The sequence below is a fragment of the Chelonoidis abingdonii genome, chromosome 4, assembly GCF_003597395.2.
Source record: "Chelonoidis abingdonii isolate Lonesome George chromosome 4, CheloAbing_2.0, whole genome shotgun sequence".
Taxonomy (NCBI): domain Eukaryota; kingdom Metazoa; phylum Chordata; order Testudines; family Testudinidae; genus Chelonoidis; species Chelonoidis abingdonii.
The window spans coordinates 152,735,285-152,754,675 of record NC_133772.1 but is presented as its reverse complement, the minus strand read 5'-3'; the positions used below and the strand labels follow the sequence as shown (position 1 = coordinate 152,754,675).

The window sequence follows — 19,391 nt, the reverse complement described above, 5'->3', positions numbered from 1 at the left end:
CCCTCCATTCTCCCCTTCCTTCTGCCGCAGCCTGTCTCATTCCTCCTCCCTCCCTGACCCAGCCTGTCTCACTCCTTCTCTTCTGTATTACAGCCTCCCCCTCTGTCCTCTTCCTTGTGTCCTCTCTGTGCCCCTAGCCCTCCCCTTCCTTGTCCCCTCCCTGTCCCACACTTCCATTACTCCTCTTGCCTCTGTCATTTTCTGCCAGTCCCCTCTCTCTTCTCCATTCTCTCTTCTCCACCTCCTCCAATATTCTTCCTCACTCTAATCTCCTCTTCCTCTCTCCCCACACCCCCTCTGTCATTCTCTCTTTCCCTTGCCACCCATCCAGCTGTTCAATTAATCCAGTCTATCTTTGTGTCTGATGGTGAGTGTTATCTGCTGCTGCCTGGCATGAGGTCAGGCTCTGAGATTCCCACCTGTATATTCCCCTCCTAATCTTTTCCAGGGAGCAGCAGGTAAGTAACGTTTGCTGCATTAGCATTCGGACAGTGCTTATTCTTTTATTTATTGCTCACAAGCAGCTAAAAGAGAAGGAGTCAAAGCTTTGATCAGTTCACACCTTTTAACATGGGGGGGAAGCTGGGTTTTTAATACTGCTCAGAACAGGCTGGTGACACAAGATAATGTTTAGAAATAAGTATGCACAAATCTATGCTTCATTTCAAATATGCATTGTTTTCCATTTATAGTCCTTCAGGGTGGTCCTAAAGGAGCAGTTATTCAGCTTTTTAAATAGTTTTAGGCCAAACTTTTAATAGTGGGGTAGTATCTCATTCATGGAGTGTAAGCTCTACAATATAGATAAGTACAAATAATCATGTTTTCCTTCTGTTGTTAATTCCAGAGAGTCAGGTATTAAATGCCTGTGATTTCATAAGCACTGGGGAGACACATAAGAGTATTTTGAGGACACGTTCCCTTTTTTCTCATACTATTGTCTTCCTGAAGGGGAGAATAACAGGAAATAGAACTTGTCCTCCTAAGTATTTTGGTGCAGGTTTGTTGCTGTAGATAGTTGTGACGTCTACAAAACCAGTTAAAATAAATGTTGATGTCTTATAGCCTGTGTTTGCAGAACACAAGAACATATTTTATGTTTCATGCTGACTTGCATAGTCATTTTTACTAAATTAGACTTTCTCAGAGTACATTGACTTTTTTCTAAATACAAGTCGCCGTCTTAAACTATTCTGAGTGATGCTGCTGTTACAATTTTTAGCTATAATAGCTTGACTGTACAAGTCAAACCTGCAGTGTTTTGTTGGTGGTTTTGTAAAAAAAAATATTGTCCCTGCAAGCACATATGATCCTTTACAACTTTCATTAATTAATATTCATTTTTAAAATTGAACTAATATTTCTTTAAGGACAAAAAAATGGTTTGTCTTAAAATCACTAAGTATCTGATATAAGAAAATAGATCTGTTTTCTCTTCCTGTACCTTTAACAATATGGCCCATTTTATTCATGCTTCCAAGAAAAATTGCTTATAGGCTGAAACCTTTTATGTCCAGTTTTATTCTGCAGTTGCATCATGAGTGCCTGGCGAAGGGAAATCATTTTTGTATTGGAAGTATTTATTGGTCCCTTTGTAATAGTCACTTCATTGGTGCTTTCATGTTTGAGACAGTATTAGACTCTAGGCTTCCTTTATATTTTTTTATTTTTAGTATTCTCAGCTCTCATTGCAGAACTTTGTAGCAGCTGTGCAGAGACATGGTTTTCAGTGGGAATATGGGGTATGTGTTCTTACAAATTATTATAGTAGGAACTCCTAATCAGTGAGTGGGAAGGTAGAACTACTCTCCAACTCATAAATTTCTTATGGGTGCTGACGGAATTTCATGTCAAATGTTTTAAAACAATTCAGTAGTCTTATGCATAGTGTCTTTCATAAACATTTTAATGCTTTCATCTAAAATGCTTTATACTGTAAAGGGTGCTTTAAGTACAAAATCAGGTTACAGCTAATCTTGCTGAAGCTGAATCCATATAAGATTGATATGATGTTGTTAGGTTAGGAAAGCCACCAGAAGATATGGCAATAGTTGTGCCTGCCCTCCATTTGTTGTTAAAGTACAATCTGGGGGTATTATTGGATCCTCAGCTGCTGTTAAAAAAAATTGTCTAGCAGTAGTTTTTCTATTAAGGCTTGTTTCATCTTTGCTTGGCCAAGAGGATGCAACCTTTTTTTTTTCCAGACCTTGCTACCATCATCTATGCATTTGTCATCTGAGTATTAGATTGTTGCAGGGCACATTATACAGGGCTACACTTTAAATCTACCTGGATGCTGAAGCTTGTGCAGATTGCAGTATCTGACTTATTAATTGGTGTAAACTTGCTGGGAGCATGATAGCAGTGCTCCATGATTTGCCTGTGTGGTTTCTGTGTGGAATTTAAAGGCTTGGTCTTGCTCTGTAAGGCCCTGATGTCTTGGTACCTGACTAAATGAGATACTGCTTCTCTCCCTGTGCCACATGGCCACTGCTGTTTAGTCTGCAGAGGCACTTTTTTTTTGAGCTCCTTGAATATAAAAGAGGGAACTTCTGGTAGGGCATTTTGCATGAGTAGCCCTGAACTTTGGAACCTACTTCCCACACGCACGCACATACTGGATATGAAATAGCCCCAGTATTTAATCTTTAGGCATGGTGCAAGGTCCCTCTACCCGGGGTTTTGGTGAAGAAAAAGGCAGGGTAAGAATCAGGATTTCTTGTTGGGTTGGAGGTGGGATCTGGGTTTGGATTTTATCTCTAGTAAATTATTTTCTGGTGTAGGGGTGAGAGGTAGTTGCTGGTTCCATTTTTGAGTGGGATTGTATCAGTAATGTATTACAGAGGCACCCAGAGATAAGGTTATGTACTTTTAAAATTTGTAACGTAATTCAAAATAAATAGTTAGAACAGAGACAAGGGAATTGGGAGTTAATGCTATGTTTAACTGGGTTTATTTCAGAAGTAAGTCAACAGTGTCCCACCTTCAGTGGAAATGAAAGTGTTAAATTAAAGTGAGATGTGATGGCGAAAATAATGATTGGGCAAAGATGAATGTGAACAGCAGTTGGTCAATGAGAGATACATAAATAACTGAATATATTTTGGTATATAATAAGTAGGACTGGATGACAGGGGATGGATGATTACCTGTTCTGTCCATTCCCTCTGAAGCATCTGGCACCACCTGCTGTTGGAAGACAGGATACTGGGTTGGATGGACCACTGGTCTGACCCAGTATGGCTGGTCTTAACTTAAGTCATTTGCTTTAAAAAAATCTTAAAGAAAAAAAAAACTAAAAATACCAATAAAAAGAGATGACAGATAAATATAGACCATTCAAATAATATATTAATTTATACTAGTTATTGAAATGTAAGCAGTCTGAAACTGTGGGTAGCAGTTAGGAAAATCATTTAATAGATTTGAATGCTATACATTACATAAAAATATCAACTTCCACAATTATGACTGAAATTAATCTTTTTGGTTAGTAGTATACCAGGGGTGGGGTTGTCATTTAATGAGAGGAAAAATCAGATGGAGACACTTGGATTTTTGTATTTGAATAGAGAACTGTCTAAATAATTAATCACATTGAAACTATAACTAACAATTGATTAGAAAGGTTTTGGAGGGATTGGCAGTGCAGTGCAGACAGACATTCATGGTGGCTGTAGAAAAAGAATATTTTAGTAGAGCAACACTCAAGTTATTCAGAACAGGACTTCCCTGTGTTTGTTATGGCCCTGATCCTACTGCTTCTGAAGTGTATGGGAGTTTTGCCATTGACTCCAGCACACAGGATCAGGCTCTGTCTCTTTGATATTTTTCACTGGCTGGTGATTGTTGCCTACTGTTTGATTGGGGACAGCATTTTCATTGTATAAATGCATCTGTTAGAAGATGTTGCTTTTAGTTGAGATCCTGAAGTTTATGTCAGGACACAGTGTAGCAATGACCCTGTAGGGATTTCAAATCCATGATGATGTCTGATAGCCTTCAGAATCCAGTAGCCTGACATGCACCCTGTTTTAACCATTTATGTTGTTTTGTCTTGTCATTTGTTTAGGAGGAAGAGTTTCATGTTTAAGAGTTTTGTCAGCTGTATCTTTTTTTAACATGCCTAAGGTATACCCACTTTACAAGAAAGCCTCAGTAGACAGGGGAGACTCTAATCTTACACGTATAATTATCTTCCGGTTGTTGTGTCTATTCATCTTTGTAAATGTAAAGTTCTCAGAGCTGATGTGCTTAACTTGATATACTGGATAGCTTCATTTAACATTGCCTGGTAGGTAAAAATATACTCTCTATCTCTGCTGCCTTTCTCTTTTTCTTTTTCTTTTGGTTGCATTTCAGTCACTAATGGCAGTACACCTACATGGCATGATTTAGTTAGAAAGTCTTCAGTTTATGGATAGGATAGTTAAGTGTACCGTACCTATCCAATGTATTTATATGACCCCAATCACTATAATATCTGAGAACCTCAGAATCTTTAAAGTAGTTATCCTCACAATGCCCCTGTGACTTTGTTGTTAACCTAATTTTACAAATAGAGAACTAAGACCTGGTCTGTGGTAGAAAATTAGATCAGTTTAACTGCGTCAGACAGGGGTGTGAAAAATCCACATTCCTGAGCAGGGTAGTTAAAAGCAACACAAGTCCCCATGTACACAGAACTAGGTCAACAGAAGAATTCTTCCATCAACCCACGTACTGCCTCTTGGGGAGGTGGATTACCTACACTGACAGAAGAATATTCCCCTTGGTGTAGGAAGGGTCTACATAGAAGCACTGAAGTGATGCAGCTGTGCTGCTGTAGTGTTTTAAGTGTAGACAAGCCCTGAGGCATGCAGAGACTGAGGGCCAGTTTTTTTAAAAGGTACTTAGACACCTAACTTCACTTGGTTTCAATGGGATTTAGTGGCTTGCTCAACTTCACACAGGAAATATGTACAGAGCTGGGAACTGAATTTGGGTCTCCCAGATTCCCAGGTAGCCATTGCACCATCCTTTCTGTCCTTTTATCAGGCCAAGTTCAGATCTGGTTTTGAGAGGTTGCAGCTCCATGTACTCTTGCACAGTCATATATTTTGAGTATCAATTGCCTTTCTGATTGGCCTGACAAAATTAGTCTGCAGCAGCAGATGAAACTGGGAAAATAATATTCTCTTTGGGGCAGTGCAGCCTTTTCATTATGTGTATCTACACTGCCTACCACGACAGGAGCCTGATCCCTGATTGGACCTTCTAAGCACTACTGAAGTTCAAATGCTAATTGCTGTTCATATATGTATATGGATGTAAATGAAAACTGGGCCAATGAATCTATTAAACTTACTCTCCAGGCCTGTAGTTCCTGTTCTCCAATACTAGATATTGTTGAGTTTTTAATCATCAAGAGTGCTCTAATTGAATACTTTTCACAAACTTCTGGTACTTCCTGTATATTTCCCCTACTCGACATAAAAGGTATGTCTACACAGCAACGGGGCGTGAGCCTTCCAGCCTGCGTAGACAAGGTGGGGCTAGTGTGCTAAAAATAGCTGTGTGGATGTTGAGGCATCACTGGCAGCTCAGGTTTGTCACCTGAGCTTGGACCCAGGAGGTAGGGTGGTTCTGAGTACAGGCAGCTGGGCCGAGCCTCCTCCAGTGCTGCAGTTTTCACACAACTATTTTTAGTGCACTAGTGCAAGCCCTGCTGCCATATATCTGTCTATGCAGGCTGCAAAGTCCATACTATGCCTATGGGAAATATTTTCTAGTAAAGTGAAGTGACTCTCCAAAATTCTACAGTGGAGTTACATCAGGGATGAATTTGGCCCATTGATTAAATTGAAACATCTTGCTAGCCTTTTAGTAGTGCTGTGTAGTTCTATATGAGAGACATAGGTTTCATTTATCATCCGACTCTTGCTCGCCCACTAACAGAGGAGAGAACTCAGCATGCAGAATTGCCAGCATGCTCAGCCCCTCAGGGAATGCAGAGCGATGGGGTATAATACTGGGTAATTCTCATGATGAGAATAGATTTGATGGAGAGAGGAAGTGTATGCCTTTTCTTTCCCTTCTTTGTAGTCACCATCTCTGTCAGTTTTTAAACAGTGGAGGAGAAGACACACATCCTGATTTTTTGGTATGGAAAAGACCTACCTCAGATTATGACAGACCTGGAGTACTTAGATGCACCTTGCCATGCATGTTGAAAAATGTGCTACTATACTTTCAGCTATGTACTCAGAAGCAGATTTTTGCACACACACTTTAACTCTTAAGAATACAATAAGCCTTAGGAAGCAAACATAGGGAGTGAACTAAGCATGTATAAGTCTCAGGAAAACGCTCATTTAATGTAATAAGCAGCTCCATCTTTCGTGGCCTTTTTCAGTTTTTTTTAGTAAGGGATCTGGATTTGTTTTAATCATTTTCCATATGTAACGCCCCACATACTTCAGCCCCCTGGGGACCTAATGTTTTTTTAACTCCATTTTGAAAAATAATTGAAAACAACATTCAGAAATTGGTAGAATCTGCAACTTACTTATTTTTAATTTATTTTGTATCCTGACAGTGACCCAAAAGTGTCAATTAAGAATAGGATCCTAGGCATCAGACTCTGTGGATTAGTAATAAACAAGCATATCATCTAGGTACGGTAGCTCTTTGTACTCTTTGACCTAGTTTGTTTCTGTTCTGGCTTGTTCTTTCCTGAAAGGCTGATTGGAATAGATGCAGCATTTGCTCAGTGAACAACCAAAACACTATAACCTAATGCATGTACTGTGGCATTTTAAAACCTACCTGGCACAAAATTGTTGTCAATTTTGCTATAAAGTACGGTGTATGTATGCCTTATTCATACTCAAGGAGATGGTAACTATTGGAAAATATTAATAATGGAGAAGGATTAAGAATGTCTAGGTCTGCTACCAAGGCAGTGTTTGTCAAGAACCTTCCTAATGAATTGAGCTTGAGGTATTTTACTTAAACATATGCCAGCAGTTAATTGCCATTACTGTCATTTATACAGTTGAGTTGGTCTTGTGTTGTGAACTTGTGAAGCTGTTAACCTAGTTGAGTTTTCTGTTTCCTTAGATACTTCCAGAAAATCCCTGAAAGAAGCTTCAAGCTATAGAAACTGTTACAGAAAAACACAACATAGAGCTCTGGGACTTTTGGAGTTAAGCTGTCAAAATGGCGGAAAATAAAGAAAGTAATAGTAAAAATGTCGATGTAAGACCCAAAACCACCCGTAGTAGGAGTGCAGACAGAAAGGATGGTTATGTATGGAGTGGAAAGAAGCTCTCATGGTCAAAAAAGAATGAGAATTGTTCTGATGGTGAAGCAGCAAGTAGTGTAGGAAGACCAGTGGCTGGTTTAAGGAGCCAAGAGAGGAAGCACAGCTGCTCATCTATTGAACTGGATTTAGATCGTTCATGTGGCCATCGATTTTTAGGCCGGTCTCTTAAACAGAAATTGCAAGATGCTGTGGGACAGTGTTTTCCTATAAAGAATTGTAGCAGTCGGCACTCTTCGGTACTACCATCAAAGAGAAAAATTCGTATAAGTGAATTAATGCTAGATAAGTGTCCTTTCCCACCGCGATCAGAGCTAGCTTTTCGATGGCATTTAATTAAAAGACACACTGCTCCCATAAGTCAAAAATCAGAAGATTGGATAAACCCTGATTTATCCCAAAATGAAGAGAAGGATGATCATCTGAGAGATGGAGCGAGCACAGGGGGAGGAAACTCTTTCTCACAGCCGTGTGACATTACAGACAGCAACTCCTGTAAATGTGATCCTAGGACTGAATCGGTTATGAGTAAGGTGTTAAAGAACAATAAAGAGGAGAGTGATATGGACTCTGATGATGAAGTTATAACACTTTGCACAAGTTCTAGAAAGAGGAACAAACCCAAATGGGAAACGGATGATGAACTGCTACAGTTGGAATCTCCTCCCAAATATCATACCCAGATTGATTATGTCCACTGTCTTGTCCCAGACCTTCTCCAGATCAATAACAATCCATGCTACTGGGGCGTAATGGACAAATATGCAGCTGAGGCACTACTAGAAGGAAAGCCAGAAGGAACTTTTTTACTACGAGACTCTGCCCAAGAAGACTATTTGTTTTCTGTTAGTTTTAGACGCTATAGTCGTTCTCTTCATGCAAGAATTGAACAGTGGAATCATAACTTCAGCTTTGATGCTCATGATCCTTGTGTCTTCCATTCTCCTGACATTACTGGTCTCTTAGAGCATTATAAAGACCCGAGCTCTTGTATGTTCTTTGAACCACTTTTATCCAGTCCCTTACACAGGACTTTTCCTTTTTCCCTTCAGCATATATGCAGAACAGTTATTTGCAACGCTACAACATATGATGGCATTGATGCTCTTCCTATTCCTCCATCTGTCAAGTTATATCTGAAGGAATATCACTATAAATCAAAAGTTAGAGTACTCAGGATCGATGTACCAGAGCAACAAAGCTAGAATGTAGTTTTTTGGGGGAATAGGGATTGTCTCTTGATCTGATAAAATTTGTGTTGTCCTTCCTCCCTTGAATTTTTTCCTATGGCAATTTGAATCTTTTCTGCAGATAATTTACAGTCCAAATTGATCTCTCCCTGGGTCTTTCTATCCAAATGTCCTTTGACTTTTCCTGCCACTCCTTTTTAGTCAACTCACTCGAGTCTGTGGTTTTTTGGTAATGTTCATACCCTAGGGTTTTATGGAATTTCAGGTAGGTTTTCTAGGGTTTCCACATAGGGATAGTATTTAGATTTAAAAATAAAAATTCATATTTGAATTTGATCTGTCTTTTTATATTGTAATTTGCATAGGTTGCAGGCATGTTTGAAAGGTATGCACTGAACACTAAAGATTGATTAATCTGTATTTTCTATCTTTTAAAATGAGTGCTAATGACCTATATATAAAGTAAAATTAATCAGTCTATTTCTACTATTACTGTGTGTAAAATATTATTCAGTCTTTATCTTTTGATGGGCAGTTATTGCTATGAAATTTTTTCTACTTTTTTTTTCTTTAAACACTCTTAACACAGCACTGTTTTATCTTACACTGTTAATCCTGAAAAGAAGATGGATAACCTTCTTACTTCATTAGTAGTGGGAGGGCTTTTTGTTTAAATATGGTTTAGAAGAAATAGCTACAGATTGATCAAATGCTGCATCTCTCCAGACAAGATTGCTTGCTGCCAAATTCTGTGTGCAAGAAAATTGTGCATGGATAATCCTCTGGAAAGCTGCACCATTTTACCTTATATTTGTATGGTCATTTACAAAAATCAAACTCTTGCCTTCTTTTCAATAAAATTATTATTCTGCTCATACTTGAATCAATGGCATAATCCAAGTGAACCACAGTAGGTGCAGGGTCAGGCATAGAACTAGTCACTGTAAATGGCAGAGGGGCCCAATTCTGTGGTGTGCTGAGCACTCTCCAATCTCGTTATCTTCATTGAAGGGACTCACTTCTGCTTATGGCACTGGGCCCAGATTAGCCAGTCTGTCAAATTTGATAAGTAATAATATAGGTAACTAAAGTGAGCATATTGTTTTTCCATATAACTATGTGGACAGTTTTGACATGTTGAATAATCCCTTAGGAATTTAGGCCCTGATCCTTTCGTGCATGATTAACTGATGAATAGTCTCTTTGACTTGAATGAGATCACTCACATGCATAAATGTTTGCAGAACTGGAACCTAAAATAGCATGACATTGAAATTAAAATGGCCAAAGAAACAGTTGTCAGAAAATTATGTGAATTTGTGGGCAGCAAATCTCCCCTCCCCCCCAAAGTTGGAGACTGAGTAGTGCCAGGGGTGGTTGTGCAAACTTTCCCACACAGCTCCACTGAAGCACTGCATTCCTTGCCAAAAAATTCTTCTGTGACATCATCCTAGGGTTCAGCCCAGACCAGTTAGGGGTTGTCATCACCTCCCTTTCAGCTCTGGATGTCTTAAATGCTAGGCTGCTGGGGTCACAGCCTGAATGCCAACAGTCCGTCTACAAGCATGCAGGTTACACCCAGGCTTCCACAGCCCGGTAACCATTTGCAGAGTGATGCCAGTGCCCCCCAGATCCCAAATTTTGTTAGCTGTCTCCCTGCAGCCCTCTCCTGGAACATTCACAGAAGTTACGTTTGTTGCTCTTTAAAAAGAATACACTGCAGATTGTTAATTTAACTGAGGTTTGACAAACACTCTTACTTTTCACAGAACTGAATTAAGTTGTAGTCTTAAAAGGGTATTTTTACCTGTGACCTTTTGTTTAATAAACTTGTTTTACTTTTACAGTTTTTTAAACAAAAAGTCATAGGGTCAAATTATATCCCATTCTGTTTGTATACATAATACAAATAGAAAGGGTTACAAGCAAGCAAAAGTCAAAATACCCTTCTAAGACTAAAACTTAATTTCAGCAAGATGCAATCATTCCAGAAGTAGGTTTCTCCCCTATGTTCAGTTCCTCAAGCCTTCAACCTCTATTGAACATTTGACGTTGAAGGACCCAATGTTCTTTGATTTCAAGAGCTCTGGCCCCTTGAATCACACAAGTAATTGATCACTGTCTTTTTGCCCCTTTCCATCACTCCCGAGTTCATTGTCTCTGTTTCAAGAGTCAAGAAGGCTTCCTGTGGGCTTCCTATCCCCCTGCTGATTTGTATGTTAGGAGGGTTTCTGTTTTCTTGATTCTAGATTGCTTAATTTACATTGGAGACCAGTATAGAGCTGCCTGCCTTCCTGGCTGAGAGAGAACTTTTTTCTCCCTGGATTTGGTCACATACTTTAAAGCATGATATCAGTGAATATCCATAATTCCTCATATAGTGTTAATGCATTCATTTCACAATAAAGCACCAGCATGTCATAGGCTTTCATAAGACTTTATTCAATATAATTTTATAATACAGCAATATTGTTTACAATCAGTTGATTCAATTGCTTATCTATTGAAGTTCAGACCCCCTGTCTATAGACCAATAATCTTTTGAAATGTATTCTCAGATAAAGTAAGTTTTCTCCTATGGGGAAGAGATGCCATGCATTCTGGTGAAGTCTTCATACTGGTTCCTCCCCATGTTAGCTTGATAGCTTTGTTTCTTTTTTATGTAAAAGTACCTTCAGTATTTCTGCCTGAGGACCAGGCTGGTCAGACAAAGCAAATTCACATTCCTTCGTCTAAGGGAGTATAGGCTTATGCATTTCTTGCCAAACACATTTTAAGAACATAATTCTAGCGCACATGTTCATGCAATAACATGGATTGATGCACTAGTATTTTATCATTGTTAAACCACAAGTGAAAACAAACAGTGATCTCCTTTTAGTCCCTAGTGGAAAAATGTCTACATCACAAAGACACTAGATTCATTCAGGGCGTTTTCTGTGCTGAGAAGGCTGAGGTCTGAAAAGAAAGATGTGACACCAAGGCCCATTAGCGGTTCACTATTCTGCCAGCAACTTGTCAGGCCTGACATACTCACTACACCTAACACACTGATGTTATGATATATACCCAAATATATCATTGGAAAACTAATAACTCATAATTAATATTTCTGAGTGGCGTATGGGGAAGATTCTCAGCTGGTGCAAACTTATAGCACCACAGATGAGTCTATCAAAAGTTTACATCAGTTGAGCCACTGCTTCTGTATGTGTAAATCGCTATTAGGGAACTGATATCTATGAAACTATCCATAGCTATCAATGTATACTTCCTTGTACTCCTTCACTTCAATTAACTTCATTGAATAGACCAGACATTCTCTTAAGAGGATTCATGATTTTTTTTAAGCTAGTTCATGTTAGGAAATCTATTTCTTCATTATCTACTGCTGCCATAGTCACATGAGACTGGATGAAAAATGTGAATCATCTTTTGTTCCATGTGTGCATAGCATCAAGCACAATGGAGTATTGGTCTATGATTGACTAATAAATAGTCCAAACCTAAATTTATCCAAAATTTGCAGGGGCACTTTGCTTAATCAAACTGATCTCCTTCAGAAACTCCAATATAAGCCAAGCACTTCATAACTAAAGGATTTCTTACTTAAGTGGAATTGTTCATCATGTTTTCCACAGCACTGTACAAAAACTAGATTGCAACTCATAAAGATGATCTAATATATTTAAGTTCTTACACTGAACCCATTAAGAAGGAAAATGAGTGCTTTAATTAAGGCTTACAAAGCAAAGACTATCATCTTTTTCAACAACAAAAGTCCCTTCACAGTGAAAGGCCATCAGACAAATGTGTCTTGGATGCAATTTTACAACCTGCTGCATTTTTTTCAGCTTTGTCTTATGTATTTTTATGCAGCCTCTATAATTGTGGCATCTGTTACAACACTGAAATGAAACAGTAACTTGGTTTATTCCAGATTTTTCTACAATTTTGGGAGACTAAATAGTTAAGTGGGAAAGCTATTGTGTGTATAAAACAGCCTTTCATGTGTGGGTTCATTAATCATAACTTTAAAGTACCTAGATAGGAACAAAATTGCTGAACAAGTGTTTTTTTTTAAATTGTACAGGTTTTTGTTTTGTTTTTCCAATTCATTTAATGTGATTTTTTTTGCACCACTGGGATCTGACTGTGGGTCTTTAATTTCACAAGACAAAACTTTTATTTACCATGAAGCATGTGAAACTCAAATAGCCCCTTTTGTTCAAAAATTCAAACTGACCAATTTTTGAGAAAGAACCCTCTTAGAGACTATCTGATTTAGAACATCCCTGAGTTCTTTATCTGCCACTAACAGACTTGCTAATATGTTGTCTTAAATACAAGGCCTAATGCCACCTCTGTGAAGTAGGCAAATATATCTGCTTCAGAGATAACGGGCTGACAGAAGTTAAGTGACAGGCTCAAGATCACACAGAGAATGAGTGTCAGAAGCCAGATTATAAATTATCTTTATGACTCCCAGGTCCATGCAAAATCTAGTAGACCTGGGCATGCCATTTAACTTCTGGTGCTTGTTTTTTTCCCATGATAATCCTACACTATACCAGGCTGGTCCTATTGTCTGAGGCTCCAAACCCTGGCATGAGAAGGTCTGGTCTGCTGATCACCACTCCTCAGCTTGCGCTATAGATCACACACCATACTCCGTGTTAGGAAAATCCACATGCACAGCTGAGTACTGCTGTAGGACTGACTACAACTCCTACTCCTAACCCAAGACTCCTCATCTAAAGCTGACCCAGTGGATAAACTCATGCATATGTTAGTAGTTTGAAAACCGGTCCATATGTTTGTTATGAGGCAAAATGTTCTTTCCCATTCTTGCTTCCCCAAGTCAACAAATGAGTGCCAGTAAATTATTGTTTGTAGGTCACAATCAAGTGACCCATTGTGTTAGGTACTGTATATATACATAGTAAGAGATTGCCTGTCTTACCTGCAGACACTACCATGGGCGGGGGAAAGGGGGGACAGAGATGTGAAGCAGTTGACACAGGATTATACAGCAGGTCAGTGGCTAAACTGGGACTACAATCCAACTCTCCTGAGACCAAGCCCAATACCTTATTCACTGGACCACGCTGCCAATCTTGCCGTAAGCAGAATGACTTGGGGAGGGGGTAACACTTTTAAGTTCTTTCTTTACCCAACATTAGAAACATGTCAAGATGATTGTAATAAATGTGAAATGCTTTTACCTTTTGTTAGTTAGGCCTCCCATCTGGTAAGGAAAAGAAAAGGCCTGGCTACCATTATCTTCAGTAAAATAGGTTTGGTAAGAAAGCGTAGGAAGGAAAGTCAGGCCCTGTAATGTACAGAGGACAAATTTCAGATATAAGATTTTCCTACAGAAAAGATTGTTTTGGTTGTTACTCTTTATGTTGAATTTTACTCTCACTGAGTGTATATAGCTCTCTGCAGCAATGTAAGCTATTGGCCTGAGCCCTGGTAACTCCCAGTGGAGTGAGTAAAGGTTTTGGGTGCTCAGCATGTCTGATAATCAGGGTTATATATTTCGTGTCGATTTTATTACTCTTGTCAGCAGCTTCAAACCAATGAAATCTACGGTGCAGTCATTTGTTACAAGTATATCTCTTTAGTGGCACATCCAGCTGCAAAGAAATACAGGGATCATCATTTATATGCTGTCCCTTTAAAGAAGCTGCCCACATTTCCAATATAAAGAAGGAATATTTGTATGATGCTGTCATACATGGCCTTACTGTAAAACTGACATGCTCTTAAATAATTAAAAAGGGGGTACTTTAATTTTGAAAAAAGACCCCATAGGAAGGAGGTTGAAGGAAGCTTTTAGTCAGCTTTGAGGCTAGATTTATTGATCTGGTGATCAATCCCATCTTCTTTCCTGAATTTAAAGCTAATGGGAGATTGTGGTCAAAGATGAGTGGCTTTTAGTTAAGGTTTTTGACTCTTATAAATAATACAACAAATGTCTTAGTAAGTAATAAGAAATAAGGAATTCATTCATTCTTTTAAATAGAACAAATGTGGCAAACAAGACTCAGCTGTAATCTTTGAAATCATTTATTAGACAAATTGCTCTTCCCTACTTTTTTACAAGAGAGGGACATAAACCATTATATTATTTATTCATGAATCATAGCCATTAAGATGATAAATCAAATTATCAGCTTCCTGTCTCTTCAGTTTTAATAATTTTTTATAGTTCATGTAATGTAAAGACAGCTTCCTTCCTATGAAACAAGAGACCTTCAGAGACCTATTTATTGTAAACGTACATTTCCTTCCCATTTCTAAGTATATCCTAGTGATTTTCTCAGTCAATTTTAGCTGTAATAAAAATCCAATAAAGAACTCGTACACTGGTCCAGTGTAGCAAAATTAACTGTGAAGAAAGTGTTTTTTTTTAATCTCTGAAGTACATTATATTAGAAAATGCTGTTGAGGTTTGTTTGTTTTTATTTTTTTATGTGTATGGGAAGTGATAAGTTGATGGCATAATGAGACAGAAATCTTGACCGCAGCTCATATACTGCTGATGGGAGCTTTTGCTGATGGTTTGGGATTTTAGGCTGATCTATACAATATTCTCACTTCCTTTGATATTGAGAGCCATCTTCTTTCTTGCTCTCAGCACTGCAGTCATATATCTATTATATTCTGTCTCTCAGCAGGATGCACAGGAGCTAATGTCACTCCTAGTCTGGGAACCAGCTAGCACTGGAGAAAGATGGAAACACCATTTCAAACATCCTCTCCTCATTGCTTTCTTGTAGACTGTGATATGTGTAGAGTCATCTGGGGGGCAGAATATCTATTCTGAACCAAGCTGGACTACAGTTGGGTGGCAATAGATGTCTCCATTGCCCTGCATGAGATTTGACCTCCTGTGTACATTGATTTCCATTTGAAACAGAGGCTGTAGCTGTTAACTGATTTTTTAACTTGATTGTCCATATTAAATGCTACTCTGAGGAACCAAGGGTGAAGGGATAGTTACCACGAGCATCATGAAAGCCTTTAGAATGTTGGAAATATTCATCTTGTGCTACAGTGTAAAAATCGATACAGGTTTACTCAACTCTGCATGATTTGCTCGGGCTGCATATAAAATCAATAGTACATGCATGGGGTGAATTGCAGTAACTTCACCCCTAATACTTATTGTAATTATTGCCTCAATGAGTGTTGTGAAACATTATCTAAATGTTTCCCCTCTGACAATCAAGTGAAAGTACTGAGGATTGCATGCATTCTTAAAGGTATTTGTTGCACCTCTAAAGATTCTGGTAAACTTCCCCGGATTCCAGACCTGCTCCTACTGATGCTCAAAAGGAGTTTTACTATAAGACCCCTTGGTCAGGTTGTCTGCAGAAAATGAACTAGGGACATCTGGATCTACAAGCATGAACCTCTACTGCTTGAGCTAAAGAACCAGCTTCATAGCTTAAAGGCTGTAGCAGGCTTATAAACCTCTTTATGAGGTTTGGCCATGAGAAAGGACAAAAACATACTTGGCTAGTGTGTTAAACCATTGGCTTGAAAGGGAGCTGAATCAGGTCTTAGGGTGCAATCTTTCTCCTTTCTCCATCCACCCCCACCCCCTCTGCCTCCACGCACAAGCATGCTTGGCGAACTCAACCCTCCCTGAATCTTTTGCCACATATTTTAAGAGTGGCATTTCTACCCTTATTGAAACTGATCTGCTCATTTTATTTTATCTACATTTATCATAAGCCTCTTTCCCAAATCTGGACCTTAGCGTCCAAAATCTGGGTGCTTAGCATGAACCTCCAAGCTTAATTACCAGCTTGGATCTTATCTCGCTGCCACCAACCAGGAATCAGTGCCTGGTACACTTGAGCCCCCCAAAACCTTCCCTGGGGAACCCCCAAGACTCAGATGCTTTGAGTCTCCAACAAAGGGAAATAAACCACTTCCCTTCCTCCTCCCTCTCCCACCCAGACTTTCCTCTCTGGGCTAACCTGAGAGTATTGATGCAATCTCTTTACATCACAATACCAAGAAGCATGTCTCCTTTATTCCACAAAGAGACAAACCCCAAATACAAGGAAACAGAGATGATCCTATCTCTTCCCCCTCCCACCAACTCCCTGGTGCTGCAGAGCTTACCCTCCGTAGATCTAACACAAAGAGAATTCCCTCCCCTTGTTCCTTAACCTACCCAGAGAGAAAAACTCAAACAAGTCTTACAAAGAAAACTTTATATAAAAAAAAAAAGAAAGAAAAAGACATAAGAATATAAACTCTGCATCAAGATGACAATACAGGGCTATTGCTTATAAGAAAATATGAATAAACAGTCTGATTCAAAAAGATATCCAATTTGAAACATTCCAGCAAGTTACACACATGTAAATACCCCCAAAACAACATAAAAGCCTATATTGTTTTTCTACCTGTACTTACAAGTTGGACACAGAAGATTAGAAGAAGAAAGAAGCTTCTCATAGCTGAGAGACAGACAAAAGACCCAGAGTCCAAAACTTCCCTCCCTGACTTTGAAAAATCCGGTTTTCTGATTGGTCCTTTGGTCAGGTGTTTGGTTCCCTTTGTTAATCCTTTACAGGTAAAAGAAACATTAACCCTTAGCTATCTGTTTATGACAACATTATATAGGTAAGTTCCTGTCTCCAGTGGAGGTTGGCATTTATACCCATAATAAAGCCTGAGTGCTTCTTTATTTTCATTAATTCTTCTGTGGGATCTCTGTCCCTGATTCTGTTCCCTGAGATGTCAGTGGCAAAATTTACGCTGACCTTTATGTATCTGTTAAAGGTGCCAAGATTCATAGATTCCTAGGCCAGTGTTTCTCAACCTGGGGATCACGAGACAGATTTAGGGGGGTCTAAAACAAGGCTGGTGTTGGGGGTAGAAAGCACCAGGTCTGGGTCCCTGTGCCACCGGGATAAGTCCTAAGGGGATCGCCCACACAAAAGGGTTGAGAAACACTGATCTAATCTGACCTCCTGTATAATGAAGGCCATGGAACCTTCCCCCCCCCCCCCAATTCATAGAGCATGTATTTTAGAAGCACATCCAATCTTGATCTTTCAGACAGACTCACGATTGATTAAACATATTTGATCAGCTAATCTACCTATGTAATTTATATCATCCTCAATGATAATAGCCCTGCAAGGACTGAAATCCTCTCTGTATCTGCAGATCTGCTATAATGCAGACAGTGCCATTGGACCCTTCCTGATCAATGTGACTCAACCTAATGGCACGAACACTTTGAAAGGGGGGAGCAGTTCAGCCTTTAAGTCCATTTGGCTTCTCTGTTGTGATAGACAAGATGGGTGCCAGATATTGAAATGGAGCCGGATAGCCACCACACTTGTTTCACATACTGTTGTCCATGACGGAAAAGCAATCAATGAATCAATCTGGTAACAATTGCTGGAAATTGCCAACCTGATCAGGATTTGAACGAGTAACCTAGTGGTTCATGGCTCTGTATCTGCAGCCTAATCCACCTCATCCTGCTTTATTTCTTTTTCTAACCCATCAGAGAGGAATGATTTCGTATTTTCTTTTTACTCAGTATATTTAGGCAATTTATTTAGAAGTCTCACTGTGAGCCAACAGCTAGAAAAAGCTCTGGGTTTGTAATCAATTAAATAGGTCCTTTTTACAATGTTTTTAAAAATGTGTTAATCAGCACCAATTACAACCTATTGCCTGCATTAACAATGTGAATTTTCAAGGAATAGACTGCAGTTTGTCCTCCTGCAACAGATGTGTAGTTATATTCCCAGGACAGGCCTTAAAAAAGTTGCAAGATGGCCAAAAAGCCCTGTAAATGTCTCTTAATTTTTGATGCTGGTCTGACTAGAAAGTGGCCTTATCAAATTTTGTTTCCAATTAAAAACAAATTGGATTACCTCTTGGGCTGAGATCTACTGTGTCATTTTTAGACTGCAAGTAATGACCCTCTGAAAATAGAGCTGTATAATGTAAATATGCTGATTGGTGCTGCTGGGATGGTCAGGGAAATACATTAGCAGATCAAACAGGGTAATAAATCTTCTGCCACAACCTCCCTCATTAAACTAGATAAATTGAAATTGCCTCTGGGGTATTAAACAGTTCATTATTTTGTAGGGGAGTAACACACAAGACAAATGGGCAGGGTTCTTTTAATTGATATTCAGACCGTGACAAATTGGTCAAGTAAACTTAGTTGGGTGAAAATTGATCTGAGCTATGGCAATGTTACTGTATCATTTGCATGACACCCAAAACTCATTGTCTCATTGTTTCTGGGGTTGTTTTTTCCCCTTGAAAATAAATCTTCTTTAGCAAAATAAGCACGCAAGGGTTGTATGCCCTGTGTGTTAGCAGTGTCTCAATAAAGCCCAACAGAGGCTGATGACTAAACACTTGTGTTGTTTTGAGTAGTTGTAACCTGCTTGCGTTTGTAAAAAGAATGGACTTGGTTTGCATTGTCAAAGCATTGACATAAATACTAGAGACCACTGATGCTTAGTGCACACAAAGCATTACTGGCCCAAAGCGAAGAGAACAAGAAAAGACACAGCAGATATCCGAATGAAAAACTGCAGCAATAAGAGAGAGGTGTGGATGAAAGGCTCAGTGGGGTGCAGGATCAAACTGCAGGAACCCCTAAATGTTTCCTTGTAGCAGGGCATGCTCTGCTCCTGCCTTCTTGCACCACAGAAAGCTGCTCCATACTTTGCTGTTTGTATATGCTTCCTCCAACAACACCTTTCCAGTTTTGTGCAGCAATATGATTTCCCACATCCCTTGTATCCTCAGCCCCATTCCCAGGTTCCAAGAGAAGACATCTCCCTTCTTGGAAAGCTCTCTGACCTTAAACACAGCAAACCAACATTCTGACA

General features: G+C 39.1%; 1 protein-coding gene across 2 annotated transcripts; it reads left to right on the top strand.

Moving 5' to 3' along the window:
- Nucleotides 1-235: 235 nt before the first annotated feature.
- On the top strand, nt 236-9,368 carry SOCS4 (suppressor of cytokine signaling 4). 2 transcript variants are annotated; one of them, XM_032770383.2, is made up of 2 exons: nt 236-458; nt 7,102-9,368. In XM_032770383.2, exon 2 carries the CDS (start codon nt 7,201-7,203, stop codon nt 8,506-8,508), a length of 1,308 nt encoding a protein of 435 aa, XP_032626274.1. In that variant the 5' UTR covers nt 236-458; nt 7,102-7,200; the 3' UTR covers nt 8,509-9,368. The 2 variants fall into 2 exon arrangements, with proteins under 2 accessions (XP_032626274.1, XP_032626275.1); XM_032770384.2 differs by lacking the exon at nt 236-458 and adding an exon at nt 4,094-4,131.
- The last annotated feature ends 10,023 nt before the right edge of the window (nt 9,369-19,391 follow it).

What these genes read in the sequence shown, in the direction of transcription:
- SOCS4 (XM_032770383.2), top strand. Translation starts at nt 7,201, where the DNA reads ATGGCGGAAAATAAAGAAAGTAATAGTAAAAATGTCGATGTAAGACCC.